At 42.4% G+C, this 13,703-nt stretch overlaps 1 protein-coding gene across 1 annotated transcript in view; it reads left to right on the top strand.

The window, feature by feature from the left end:
• The window catches only part of LOC134358616 (chondroitin sulfate proteoglycan 4-like), a 205,597-nt gene that overhangs the window by 42,547 nt on the left and 149,347 nt on the right, over positions 1-13,703 (top strand). The window contains exon 2 of the mRNA XM_063071058.1: positions 5,813-5,976. Coding sequence (XP_062927128.1) covers positions 5,813-5,976 — 164 coding nt within the window. The remainder of the gene's footprint in view (positions 1-5,812; positions 5,977-13,703) is intronic.

Genomic DNA, 13,703 nt, shown 5'->3' with positions numbered 1-13,703 from the left:
ACCTTGGGCCTGCTTGCCAACTCCTCGCTCACTCAGGCCACCATTACAGCTCGGAGCCCCCTGTCCAGTGTCCGGGTCCCCGCCTCTCCTCCTTCCTGATCTTGCCATAACTCAGACTGCCCACGGCTAGCCCTCCCCACTACACCTGACTCAGTGGGAGAAGGGCCAAAGGTCTCTTCCTCAATCACGGGGGAGTTAGTGAAAGGCAGCAGGTACCACATGTGCAGCACATCATCCTTCGAATTTGTATTCTTCCTCATTCCCTCGATCGGTAGCTGCTGTTTGAGTTTCTCCAAACTGAAACATTTAGCCTGGGCTACCCCTTCAGCCTCCTGCAGTCGAGATGTCAGCTTGTTCAGGGACTCCTTCAGCTCTCGCCACAGCCTCAGCAGTTCTGACTCAGGGTTCCTGGCCATCTCAATCTGGGATGCAGCTACCCCACCAGCTTCTTCCACCCTGACCTGAAAAGCAGCAGCTAAAGGATGTTCAACCTCCAGTTTTTCCTTCCTGATGACGTCTTCCAGGTCAACTTTCAGTTTTTCCACTTCATTTAAACTCGTGATAGTCATCTTCAGGTTCCTTTCAAGCGTCCGCCTCCCTTTTCCAAGATCGGTCCTCCATTTCTTCACCTCCTCGGGAGTGTAGTCAAACTCCCCTCCCTGGACTGTCAGTTTTCTGTTGGCCTTAGTCAGAACACTTCCTTGATCTTCCCCAACTTGTAAGTCTTCCAATCTTTTCTGAATTGACGTCTTGAGTTTCTGCTGGTCCCTTTGAAGGTGGGTCATTGTTTCTTCTCGCTGGATTAATTCATCAGTACATGACCGCAGTGTCGGCTCGGAATTCCGTTGCTCCTTCTCCACGTTGATGAGCGTGAATTCCAAGTCTGCAATGGTCATCCCACAATCGCGGCACTCAGTCTTCGGCCGGCATTTCTGAGCACTCAGTTCGGCGGTGCAAATCCCCTCTCTCCCCTGTGTCTCATTCAGATTGACGACCTGGGTTTCCATCCCCAGGTCCACCACCATCTGTTCCAACACCAGGAAGTTCAACTGGTATGTCGGGTCAATTTTCTCACATTGCACCAAACCCCTCCGGCCAAAAACTCCTCCTCATTTGACACTTCGCTTCGGTCGCCCGGGCTCAGTCACTCGCCTCGCCTCATAGTCCCCCCAGGCGAATCCAAGCTCTAGGCAGTCATCCACATACGCCAAAACTCCACAAAGGAAATTTCCAAGTCACTGAATATCCCTTGGAGTACAGTTAAGTCAATCAAAATCTGCCTAGAGCAGGCTGTCCTCAAAAACAGAGTGATCGTGCAGAAAGGGGACTCGTGAGGGAGGCCAACAAGAGACTCAAGGCAACTCTGGAGGAGTTACAAGCTTCAGTGGCTGAGATGTGAGACTGTGCATACAACTGTTGCCTGGGTGCTTCATCAGTCATAGCTTTATGGGAGAGTGGCAAAGAGAAAGCCGTTGTTTGGGAAAAAATCTCACAGGAAATCTCAGCTAGAGTTCTCCAGAAGGCATATGAGAGACTCTGGTCAGCTGGAAGAAGGTTCTATGGTCTGATGAAACCAAAATCAAGCTTTTTGGCCATCAGACTAAACTCTATGTTTGGTGTAAGCCAAACACCTCATATAATCAAAAACACATCATCTCTACCATGGTATGGCTGCATCATGTTGTGGGAATGCTTCTCTGCAAGCAGGCCCTGGCAGGCTTGTGAAGGTAGAGGGTAAAATGAATGCAGCAAAATACAGGGAAATCCTGGAGGGAAACCTGATGCAGTTTGCAAGAGAACTTTGACTTGGGAGAATATTTGTTTTCCAGCAAGACAATGACCTAAGCATAAAGCTGAGCAGGAATGACTTAAAAACAACAAAGTTAATGTCCTGGGGTGGCCAAGTCAGAGACCAGACCTCAATCCAATTGAGAATTTGTGGCTGGACTTGACAAAGGCTATTCATTCACGATCCCCATGCAATCTGACAAAAGTTGAGGAGATTTGTGAAGAAGAATGTGGGTTGGAGTGTCCAGATGTGCAAAGCTGATAGAGACCTATCCACACAGACTCAAGGCTGTAATTTCTGCCAAAGGTGCATCTACTAAATACTGACCTGAAAGGGTGAATACTTCTGCAACCAATTATTTTGTGCTTTATATTTGTCATTAATTTAGATTACTTTAGAAATCTGTTTTTACTTTGATATGAAAGAGTCTTTTGATACTTTGATATGAAAGATCAGTGTCAAAAAGCCAAATTAAATCCACTGTGATTCAATGTTGTAAAACAATGAAACATGAAAACGTTCGGGGGAGGGGGGGCGGTGTAAATACTTTTTATAGGCACTGTACTCAAAGTTCAAAGAGTTCAGAGTAAATTTATTATCAAAGTATGTCACCAAATACTACCCTGAGATTCATTTTCTTGCCGGCATTCACAGTAGAGCAAAGAAATACGTTAGAATCATTGAAAAGCTACACACGAAGACTGACAAGTAACCAATGTGCAAAAGAGACAAACTGTGCAAATATACAAAAATGAAACAATAAATAAATAAATAAATAATCTTGAGAACATGAATTGTGGAGTCCTTGAAAGTGAATCCACAGGTTGTGGAATCAGTTCAGTGTAGTGGTGAGTGAAGTTTTCTGCACAGGTTCAGAACCCTGATGGTTGCAGGGTAATAACTGATCCTGAACCTGGTGGTGTGGGACCTAAGGTTCCTGTACCTCCTGCCTGATGGTAGCAGTGAGAAGAGAGCATAGGCTGGGTAATGATGGTCCTTGATAATCTTGCTGTCTTGTGGCTGCACTCTGTGTAGATGTGGTCAGTAGTAGGGAGGGCTTTGCCTATGATGCACTCGACTGTATACTGAAGACTTTTTTGTTCTAGAATGTAGAGTGGTGCCCACAGAGACTCGATGTCCTGTGTTTGATAAACTTCCTCCATCAATCTGCAAATTTACTAATCAGACCACCTACCTTTCCAACTGATTTCTACAGATTACAAAGATCACAGCACTGATCAACATTTCCATCCAGCTGATTTCTACCGATTGCAAGGATCCCAGCACTGATCTTGTGAAACATCACTGTACACAGACATCCAGTCAGGATAACTCCTCCGCCACAATCCTTGGTATAGAAATCAAGGAAGGATAAATTTGGCTTGACCACTGTACTCTTTATGGTCAAATAACTAGCTAATATATGCAGTGGTTATTTTATTAGGTATATCTGCACACCTGCTTGTCAATGCAAATATCTAATCAGCCAATTGTGGCAGCAACTCGTTGCATGAAAGCATGCAGACATGGTTAAGAGGTTCAGTTGTTGTTCAGACCAAACATCAGAATGGATTAGAGATGTGTTTGAAGTGACTTTGACCGTGGAATGATTTTTTGGTGCCAGGTGGGGTGGTTTGAGTATCTCAAAAATTGCTGATCTCCTGGGATTTTCACACACAACAGTCTTTAGAGTTTACAGAGAATGGTGTGAAAAGCATCCAGTGAGTGGCAGTTCTGTGGGTGAAAATGCCTTGTTAATGAGAGCAATCAGAGGACAATAGCCAGACAGTAAGGCAACAGTATCTTAAATAACTGCACGTTACAACAGTGATTTGCAGAAGAGTATTTCTGAGTGCACAACATGTCAAACATTGAAGTGGACGGACTACAGCAGCAGACACCCAGTGGCCCCTTTATTAGATATCTAATCAAATGGTCACTGAGTGTATTTATGAACCGAATTGGTAACCTACAGAATGGAGAAGGTGAAATTTAGAAGGTGTCACATGACAAGTGACAGACTGTCAACATCTTCAGGACAGAGAGGAAAAAATGAGGGGAACCGGATACTGATTTACAGTCTCTCTATTTCACAACCTACTCCTTAAACAGTTATCTCCGGACTGATGTTCCTGTGTTTAAGTGCAGGGGAAGTTTAAACTACAGTGAAAATTCCTTTTTTTTGTGAGCATTTGAAATGTCAAATGCTCACCCCAGAACTAAATTTACTTCTGTACAAATTGCTCTTTTATTCCAAAAGGGCACTGTGTGGACATTCTTTGATGTGCTTTTGTTTTAGGAAGCATGCATGATTTGTGATGTTGCTTGTTGGTGCAGCTGCAAACGGTCCTGCTTTGAGTAAATCATAATCACCAGCTAATAAAGCACTAAGCAAAAGGCAGGCACGGGCAGAGTGCCGGCTATTTTCAAGCTGGGCTTTGTGATGCTGTTGGATCGTTCTGCAGTGGAACTGCTGCCCAACAACTAAGTTTGGCCTTTTAGACATTCTGACAGAGAAGAAAATAACCCGAGTGATGCTAGAGTTACTCAGGAAATAGTGAGTCATTCTATTGGATCAGTCATAAAACAGTACTTGTACTTGCTCAGTGCTCCTGTTTCACACTAACTCCTGTTCCACACCAACTCCTGTTCCACACTAACTAGAGTTACTCAGGAAATAGTGAGTCATTCTGTTGGATCCATCATAAAACAGTACTTGTACTCGCTCAATGCTCCTGTTCCACACTAACTGATGAAAGCAGACAGCAGCTAAGTCACCAAGACTACTTTCTGTGTAAAACAATAAGGACTGTTTTTAGCAACAGATGATAAAATATAGATATAGATATACATCATTCCAAAAGATCTGTATTTAATAATATGCAATATTGGAAAATGCACTCCATTTCTCACCTGTACTTGCTTCTGTCAGGCCTGTGCATGTGGGCATCTCCCAGTCTCTACCTTGCTAATAGTACACACCTGCCACTCGTTCCGCACTCCTCACCTGCAGCCTATTTGAACCCAGCTCTCATCCACAGCGCTTGTTCACTATCAAACCAGCCGGTCTCAACCAGTTTCTCTGAGCCTTCAGTTACCTTGTGCCTGTTACGTTTCATTCCTGTTCTTTCTTGTTTTGTGGCCCCTCGTGGCTTTTTACTTTGCAGTCTATTAGTAAAGTTATCGCTGACTGCTAAATTGTCTCCACTGCTCTGCTTTTGGATCAAGCCTCCCCTACGTTTGCTGACAGCTTCTCTCTCACATGCATATTTCTTTCCCAAGCTCTCTTATGTCACTCTGTCAGAATGTTCTTTCCTCTATCTCTAAAATTATCACTAGCTGCTTCTTTCCCAGTTATGGAGAAGATTTCAATTGATACAGAACCCTTCATAACCTCAGAACTTCCACATAACCTTCATCTGAGGGAGCACATTTGAAATAGGGAAGTGTGGTGCAGGTTAAATAACATGGATAGGCCTCTCCTACGCAGCAGATTCACATCTGGGTACCAGAATCAAACAGGACATGAAATTCGCAAGTACGTTTCCCAGCAGAGCTCCCCGGCCATGATGGGAGTAGGCTACAGTTTCAGGACTAATAATAAGGCCAGAATAATAAGGTGGGGGAGGGAAAGGAGTACGAGAATAATGTCTATCTGGGCAAAATAAAATTGGTACTTTTAGAAGTATACTTCCTTTAGTCCTGAAACTGTAGCCTACACCCGTCTTGGCCGGGGAGCTCTGCTGGGGAACGTACTTGCGAATTTCATGTCCCGTTTGATTCTGGTACCCAGATGTGAATCTGCTGTGTAGGAGAGGACTATCCATGGTATTTAACCTGCACCACACTTCCCTATTTCAAATGTGCTTCCTCAGATGAAGGTTGTGTTAAGATCTTGAATAGATGTAACGAAGAGGAAATAAGCAAAAAAGAATTGTTCTGGCATTTTGGTACTTGCTGTGGCTGATTCATTTATTTTGCATTGTCAGATCGATTGATTTTATATTTTCCCATTTGTTGCAGTATCTCTCTTTGGAGATGGTTATGTGGAAGTGAGGGAGCCAGGGTCACCAACTTTCAGTAGACTCTCTATGAAGTTCTTGACCAGCAGACGCAATGGGATTCTCTTCCTGGCTGCAGGCCACAGTAATTACCTGCTGATGCGGTTACACGCTGGAGCATTACAGGTATAGTACTGCAAAGGGTATTCTGCACCTAAGCCAAGTATGGTCTATAGACATAAGAAACAAGCAGTATTTCAGATGAACAAATCTCTGGCATTAGTTTATCACACTTTAACAATTACGTTGTATGGGTAGTCTGTAATCCACATTGAGTTTACCTATTTACCACCCAGTGTTTTTCTTTCTCACTCCTACTGGTCCACCTAGCTTCTCAATTCCCCTCCGTTCCCAGTTATTTGATTTGTCACCTTCTCCATCTCATTCCATCTACCCTATGCACCTGGGCTCTTTCTCCCTTGGCCTACCATCCTTCATCCTCTCCTCTTTGATTCTGTCTGTCATCCTTGCTTATCTCATACCACATCATCTTTCCTCTGCTCCTCTCCTGCCTTGCTCCATGTGCCCATTGTTGTCCACTTCACCTGACTCTGTATCACCCCTCCCTCTCACCTCTCTTTCCTTGCCACCCTGAGTTGTGACACAGAGTCCGGACCTGAACTGTTGACTACCCTTCAGCTTCCACAGAGGTTGTCTGAGCCACTGAGTCCCTCCGACAGTTGGCTTTACCCTGCAAAATAATTGCCATTCAGAATCAGAATCAAAATAAGGTTTAATATCACCGGAGCACGTTGTGAAATGTGTTGTTGTGTGGCACTAGTACATTGCAATACATAATTTTATAAAATCTATAATACAAATTTAAAAAGTAGTGCAGAAAGTGAGCAAACACTAGTGAGATGGTGTTCATGGGCTCATTGTCCATTCAGAAATCGAACGGTGAAGGGGAAGTGTGAAAACGGAAGTAAACATCTGAGCTCTGTCCCCACAGAAGCCTATCTTGGTTTTATTTGTTCTTCTGTCCTGAATGGTAATCCGGAACCAGGCACATTTTCAGTATGGTGAATGTGCAACTCTAGGGTATCCTCTCCACTGAATTTATTACTGTCCACATGTTCATCATAATGGAGAGCATTCCATTACACTCCTCTCTTATAGGGAATGGATTAAGGTGCCAAGAAAAGAGTAATTTGTCAAAGCGTTCCCAACAACATTGAAAAGTGCTTGCCACAATTTAGGACAAGGCAGCTGACATTCGTACCCTGCCTATCCTAAACATTCATTCATTCCCTCCAGAACCAATTTGTAATGACCAGTGTGCACAAAAATCTTGTGCTGTGCAATTTTTTTTGCCCAGTGACAACAACATGTATGCATTGAATTTTTAAGTGTAAGTAAACCTGCAGCTACTCTGAGAATAATAAACTACCAAGTCCAGTGTGTGCTGTTCATTGTTTAAAGGAAATAAAGTAACTGTCAATAGGAATTTTGATCTCCTCTGGGTTTGATTGTTTTCGCTTTCATCATCTGCATTCTTACAAAACACACATAGCAGGCCTGCAGCGGGTAATGAAGGATTTTCTCGCTGGAGCTTTTGCACACTGTCCATGTGTGATCTGTTTGCTAAATGATGGTTTAAAAAGTCAAGTTTCCAAATATCACTCCACTTCTTCCCATTGAAAATTCTCCAGCAATTTTTGCATCATGACAGTACACGCGTAACACCAGATCCTGTACTGTACACATAAATATTTCTCGTACCTGCACGTTCCTGACCTCATGAGCTTTTGGTGCAGCAGTTTCTATTGTTTCATTAAGCCATTCCATTTCAAATGAGCTAGCAGTTCTTTTGCGCTTCACGTCCTTTGTTTCTTTGGAATTCGATATGATGAATCAATAATTTCTTCGATAAAACAGTATAAATAAGCCAGTTCTAAAATCTGCAGACAAATCATCACAAGCTCCAGGTTGTCAACACTGTCTGCATCAGAACCTGGAAAAGGAAATGTACGACCGTGAACTTATACATAACAAGCCAACAAGGTAGAGGGCGACAACCTTTTGTGCGCAGTTTGAATTCCTTTGTGCGCTAGTAGCGAAAGATGTGTGTGGGTGAGTGTGCGCGCATGCACACATGCGCGCACACACACACACACACACACACCCCTTAGCGGGAGCATTATCCACAAACAGTGTCTGTAGACCGTGACTCATACAAAATTCATACCAGTTGCTCACCCAACAACTCCTTCACTTGTGATCTTCAATACCAAAACAGACAAGGCCAGTAGCATCATCCGCATCCCCACCAAGATTAAAGATTAGCTTTATTTGTCACATGTAGATTGAAACAGGCAGTGAAATGCATCGTTTGCATCAAGGACCAGCACAGTCAGAGCGTGTACTGCGCACAGCCCCCAGGTGTCGCCATGCTGCCGGCACCAACATAGCATGCCATAACTCACTGAGCCTAACCCGTACATCTTTGGAACGTAGGCGAGAACTGGAGAGAACTGCAGTCACGGAGAGAACTCCGTGAGAGTCCTTAGAGACAGCAGTGGGACTTCCACTCTGAATGCCGATTGCTGGCACTGTAAATGCGTTATGCTAACTGCTACACTATCAGGTTTGGATGAGTGGACTGAAATTGCTGCTCTAGGCAAAGTACAAAAGTACAAAGTAAATTTATTGTCAAAGGACATATATGATACCATATACATATCTGAGATTCATTTTCTTGCGGGCATACTCAATAAATCCATACTAGAATCAATGAAAGACCATTTGTCTTGTTCCACCAGTGAGCAAAAGACAACAAACTGTTGAAATACAATACAATAAGCAAGAAAGAATAATTATCATAAATAAGCAATAAATATTGAGAACATTAGATGAAGAGTCCTTGAAAGTGAATTTATAGGTTGTGGGAACAGTTCAGTGATGAGGTGAGTGAAGTTGAGTGAAGTTATCCCCTCTGGTTCAAGAGCCTGATGGTTGAGGGTAATAACTCTTACTGAACCTATAATAGGCATACTATGAAAAGTTGGTACTTTGAGGGAAGATGTACACCATCTAGAGCAAATGTGTGTGACAGTCTACTTTGGACTACTAGTGATAGACTCTAGTCATTTATCCTCGTCAGCTTGTCGTCTAATTGCATTTGTTACATTAGTAGCTAGAAGATCCGTTTTACTTAAATGGAAAGATTCCCCTACTACATTTCAATGGTTTTCCCAAATGATAGCATGCCTAAACTTGGAAAAATAGGAGCGGTACTATGAATCCTTTGGTTAAGTTTGAAGAGATTTGGAGGTCATTTATTCAATATTTTCATATGATGTAAGTTGACCTTTTCTGAATCTTTTGTAATAATTTTTTGTTAACGTATAGAGGAGCGGAGTTAATGACAAATAATAATTCCAGCTGTCGTAATACGACAGCCCATTCTTTGTTTGTTTTTTTAATTTAGTTTTCTTTAGTTTATGATTTATTTTTCTGTTTATCTTTCTCATAGTTGCTATGAGATTAGGAGGCTAAACTATATTTGTCACTTCGAATCTGTGCTTCTCCATGTTAACCGTTATTAATGTAATTCCAATCTCTTTGTATCATTATTATTATTGTGATGTTTATCAATTTTGAAACTTAATAAAAAGATTGAAAAAGAAAGAAAGAGATTCCCACTAGATGGTATCTTCACCAAAAGTCAAAAAGGAGGCTTGTGACCACTTTCTCAAGTGCCTTTGGAGTGAACGATAAAAACTGTCCCTGCCAGTGACATCAGCATTCTGAAAGTTAATAAATCAACCACAAATTTGCAGACCTCCTCCCACTCTCATCTCCATATCCTCACTGATATTCATATTGTGGTTTGTAACAGCAGTATGAGAAAACCCTGGGAAATTGCAGATGTTGATTGTTGCAGACCGTAAGTTTTCAGGAAACAAGAAAGATCATTTAATTATTCCACAACTTGAACTATTATGGATTCCTTACAAACCATTAAATTCCCCAAAAAATTATTTTCCCAGACCACTAAAATGCTTTAATTTATTTTATTTTGTTTCATTTAGAGTTCCAGCATGATAACAGGGCCTCCTGGTCCAATGAGCCTGCACTCCTCAAATACACCCATGTGACCAATTAATCTGCTGACCCGTACCACTTTAGAATGTGAAGGGAACTGGCACGTCCGAGGGAAACCCACGCAGTCTCAGGAAAAATGTACAATCTCCTTATAGACAGTGGCTGGAATTGAAATCGGGTCAGCAGCACAGTAAGGCATTATGCTAACTGTAAACTTGGTCACTGGCACAGTAAAAGTGTTACACTAACTGTAAACTGGGTCACTGGCACAGCAAAGTGTTACACTAACCATAAACTGGGTCACTAGCACAGTAAAGTGTAACAGTAACTGTAAAATGGGTCACTGGCACAGTAAAGTGTTACACTAACCGTAAACTGGGTCACTGGCACAGTAAAGTGTAACACTAACTGTAAACTCGGTCACTGGCACAGTTATGTGTAACACTAACTGTAACCTGGGTCACTGGCACAGTAAAGTTTTACACTAACCGTAACCTGGGTCACTGGCACAGTAAAGTGTTACACTAACTGTAAACTCGGTCACTGGCACAGTTATGTGTAACACTAACTGTAAACTGGGTCACTGGCACAGTTATGTGTAACACTAACTGTAACCTGGGTCACTGGCACAGTAAAGTTTTACACTAACCGTAAACTGGGTCACTGGCACAGTAAAGTGTAACACTAACTGTAAACTCGGTCACTGGCACAGTGAAGTGTTACACTAACTGTAAACTGGGTCACTGGCACAGTGAAGTGTAACACTAACTGTAAACTCGGTCACTGGCACAGTGAAGTGTAACACTAACTGTAAACTGAGTCACTGGCACAGTAAAGTGTAACACTAACTGTAAACTCGGTTACTGGCACAGTTATGTGTAACACTAACTGTAAACTGAGTTACTGGCACAGTGAAGTGTAACACTAACTGTAAACTGAGTCACTGGCACAATAAGGTGTAACACTAACTGTAAACTGAGTCACTGGCACAGTGAAGTGTAACACTAACTGTAAACTCGGTTACTGGCACAGTGAAGTGTAACACTAACTGTAAACTCGGTTACTGGCACAGTGAAGTGTAACACTAACTGTAAACTGAGTTACTGGCACAGTGAAGTGTAACACTAACTGTAAACTGAGTCACTGGCACAATAAGGTGTAACACTAACTGTAAACTCGGTTACTGGCACAGTGAAGTGTAACACTAACTGTAAACTGAGTTACTGGCACAGTGAAGTGTAACACTAACTGTAAACTCGGTTACTGGCACAGTAAAGTGTAACACTAACTGTAAACTGGGTCACTGGCACAATAAGGTGTAACACTAACTGTAAACTCGGTTACTGGCACAGTGAAGTGTAACACTAACTGTAAACTGAGTCACTGGCACAGTGAAGTGTAACACTAACTGTAAACTGAGTCACTGGCACAGTAAAGTGTAACACTAACTGTAAACTCGGTTACTGGCACAGTTATGTGTAACACTAACTGTAAACTGAGTTACTGGCACAGTGAAGTGTAACACTAACTGTAAACTGAGTCACTGGCACAATAAGGTGTAACACTAACTGTAAACTGAGTCACTGGCACAGTGAAGTGTAACACTAACTGTAAACTCGGTCACTGGCACAGTGAAGTGTTACACTAACTGTAAACTCGGTTACTGGCACAGTGAAGTGTAACACTAACTGTAAACTCGGTTACTGGCACAGTGAAGTGTAACACTAACTGTAAACTCGGTTACTGGCACAGTGAAGTGTTACACTAACTGTAAACTCGGTTACTGGCACAGTGAAGTGTAACACTAACTGTAAACTCGGTTACTGGCACAGTGAAGTGTAACACTAACTGTAAACTCGGTTACTGGCACAGTGAAGTGTTACACTAACTGTAAACTGAGTTACTGGCACAGTGAAGTGTAACACTAACTGTAAACTGAGTCACTGGCACAATAAGGTGTAACACTAACTGTAAGCTGAGTCACTGGCACAGTGAAGTGTAACACTAACTGTAAACTCGGTTACTGGCACAGTAAAGTGTAACACTAACTGTAAACTGGGTCACTGGCACAATAAGGTGTAACACTAACTGTAAACTCGGTTACTGGCACAGTAAAGTGTAACACTAACTGTAAACTGGGTCACTGGCACAATAAGGTGTAACACTAACTGTAAACTCGGTTACTGGCACAGTGAAGTGTTACACTAACTGTAAACTCGGTCACTGGCACAGTGAAGTGTTACACTAACTGTAAACTCGGTCACTGGCACAGTAAAGTGTAACACTAACTGTAAACTGAGTCACTGGCACAGTGAAGTGTTACACTAACTGTAAACTCGGTTACTGGCACAGTGAAGTGTAACACTAACTGTAAACTGGGTCACTGGCACAGTGAAGTGTAACACTAACTGTAAACTCGGTTACTGGCACAGTGAAGTGTAACACTAACTGTAAACTGGGTCACTGGCACAATAAGGTGTAACACTAACTGTAAACTCGGTTACTGGCACAGTGAAGTGTAACACTAACTGTAAACTGAGTCACTGGCACAGTGAAGTGTAACACTAACTGTAAACTGAGTCACTGGCACAGTAAAGTGTAACACTAACTGTAAACTCGGTTACTGGCACAGTTATGTGTAACACTAACTGTAAACTGAGTTACTGGCACAGTGAAGTGTAACACTAACTGTAAACTGAGTCACTGGCACAATAAGGTGTAACACTAACTGTAAACTGAGTCACTGGCACAGTGAAGTGTAACACTAACTGTAAACTCGGTCACTGGCACAGTGAAGTGTTACACTAACTGTAAACTCGGTTACTGGCACAGTGAAGTGTAACACTAACTGTAAACTCGGTTACTGGCACAGTGAAGTGTAACACTAACTGTAAACTCGGTTACTGGCACAGTGAAGTGTTACACTAACTGTAAACTCGGTTACTGGCACAGTGAAGTGTAACACTAACTGTAAACTCGGTTACTGGCACAGTGAAGTGTAACACTAACTGTAAACTCGGTTACTGGCACAGTGAAGTGTTACACTAACTGTAAACTGAGTTACTGGCACAGTGAAGTGTAACACTAACTGTAAACTGAGTCACTGGCACAATAAGGTGTAACACTAACTGTAAACTGAGTCACTGGCACAGTGAAGTGTAACACTAACTGTAAACTCGGTTACTGGCACAGTAAAGTGTAACACTAACTGTAAACTGGGTCACTGGCACAATAAGGTGTAACACTAACTGTAAACTCGGTTACTGGCACAGTAAAGTGTAACACTAACTGTAAACTGGGTCACTGGCACAATAAGGTGTAACACTAACTGTAAACTCGGTTACTGGCACAGTGAAGTGTTACACTAACTGTAAACTCGGTCACTGGCACAGTGAAGTGTAACACTAACTGTAAACTCGGTCACTGGCACAGTAAAGTGTAACACTAACTGTAAACTGAGTCACTGGCACAGTGAAGTGTTACACTAACTGTAAACTCGGTTACTGGCACAGTGAAGTGTAACACTAACTGTAAACTGGGTCACTGGCACAGTGAAGTGTAACACTAACTGTAAACTCGGTTACTGGCACAGTGAAGTGTAACACTAACTGTAAACTCGGTTACTGGCACAGTGAAGTGTTACACTAACTGTAAACTCGGTCACTGGCACAGTGAAGTGTAACACTAACTGTAAACTGGGTCACTGGCACAGTGAAGTGTAACACTAACTGTAAACTCGGTTACTGGCACAGTGATGTGTAACACTAACTGTAAACTGAGTCACTGGCACAGTGAAGTGTAACACT

This window comes from Mobula hypostoma, chromosome 18, assembly GCF_963921235.1.
Source record: "Mobula hypostoma chromosome 18, sMobHyp1.1, whole genome shotgun sequence".
Lineage (NCBI taxonomy): Eukaryota > Metazoa > Chordata > Chondrichthyes > Myliobatiformes > Myliobatidae > Mobula > Mobula hypostoma.
This window is presented reverse-complemented; position numbering and strand designations above follow the sequence as displayed.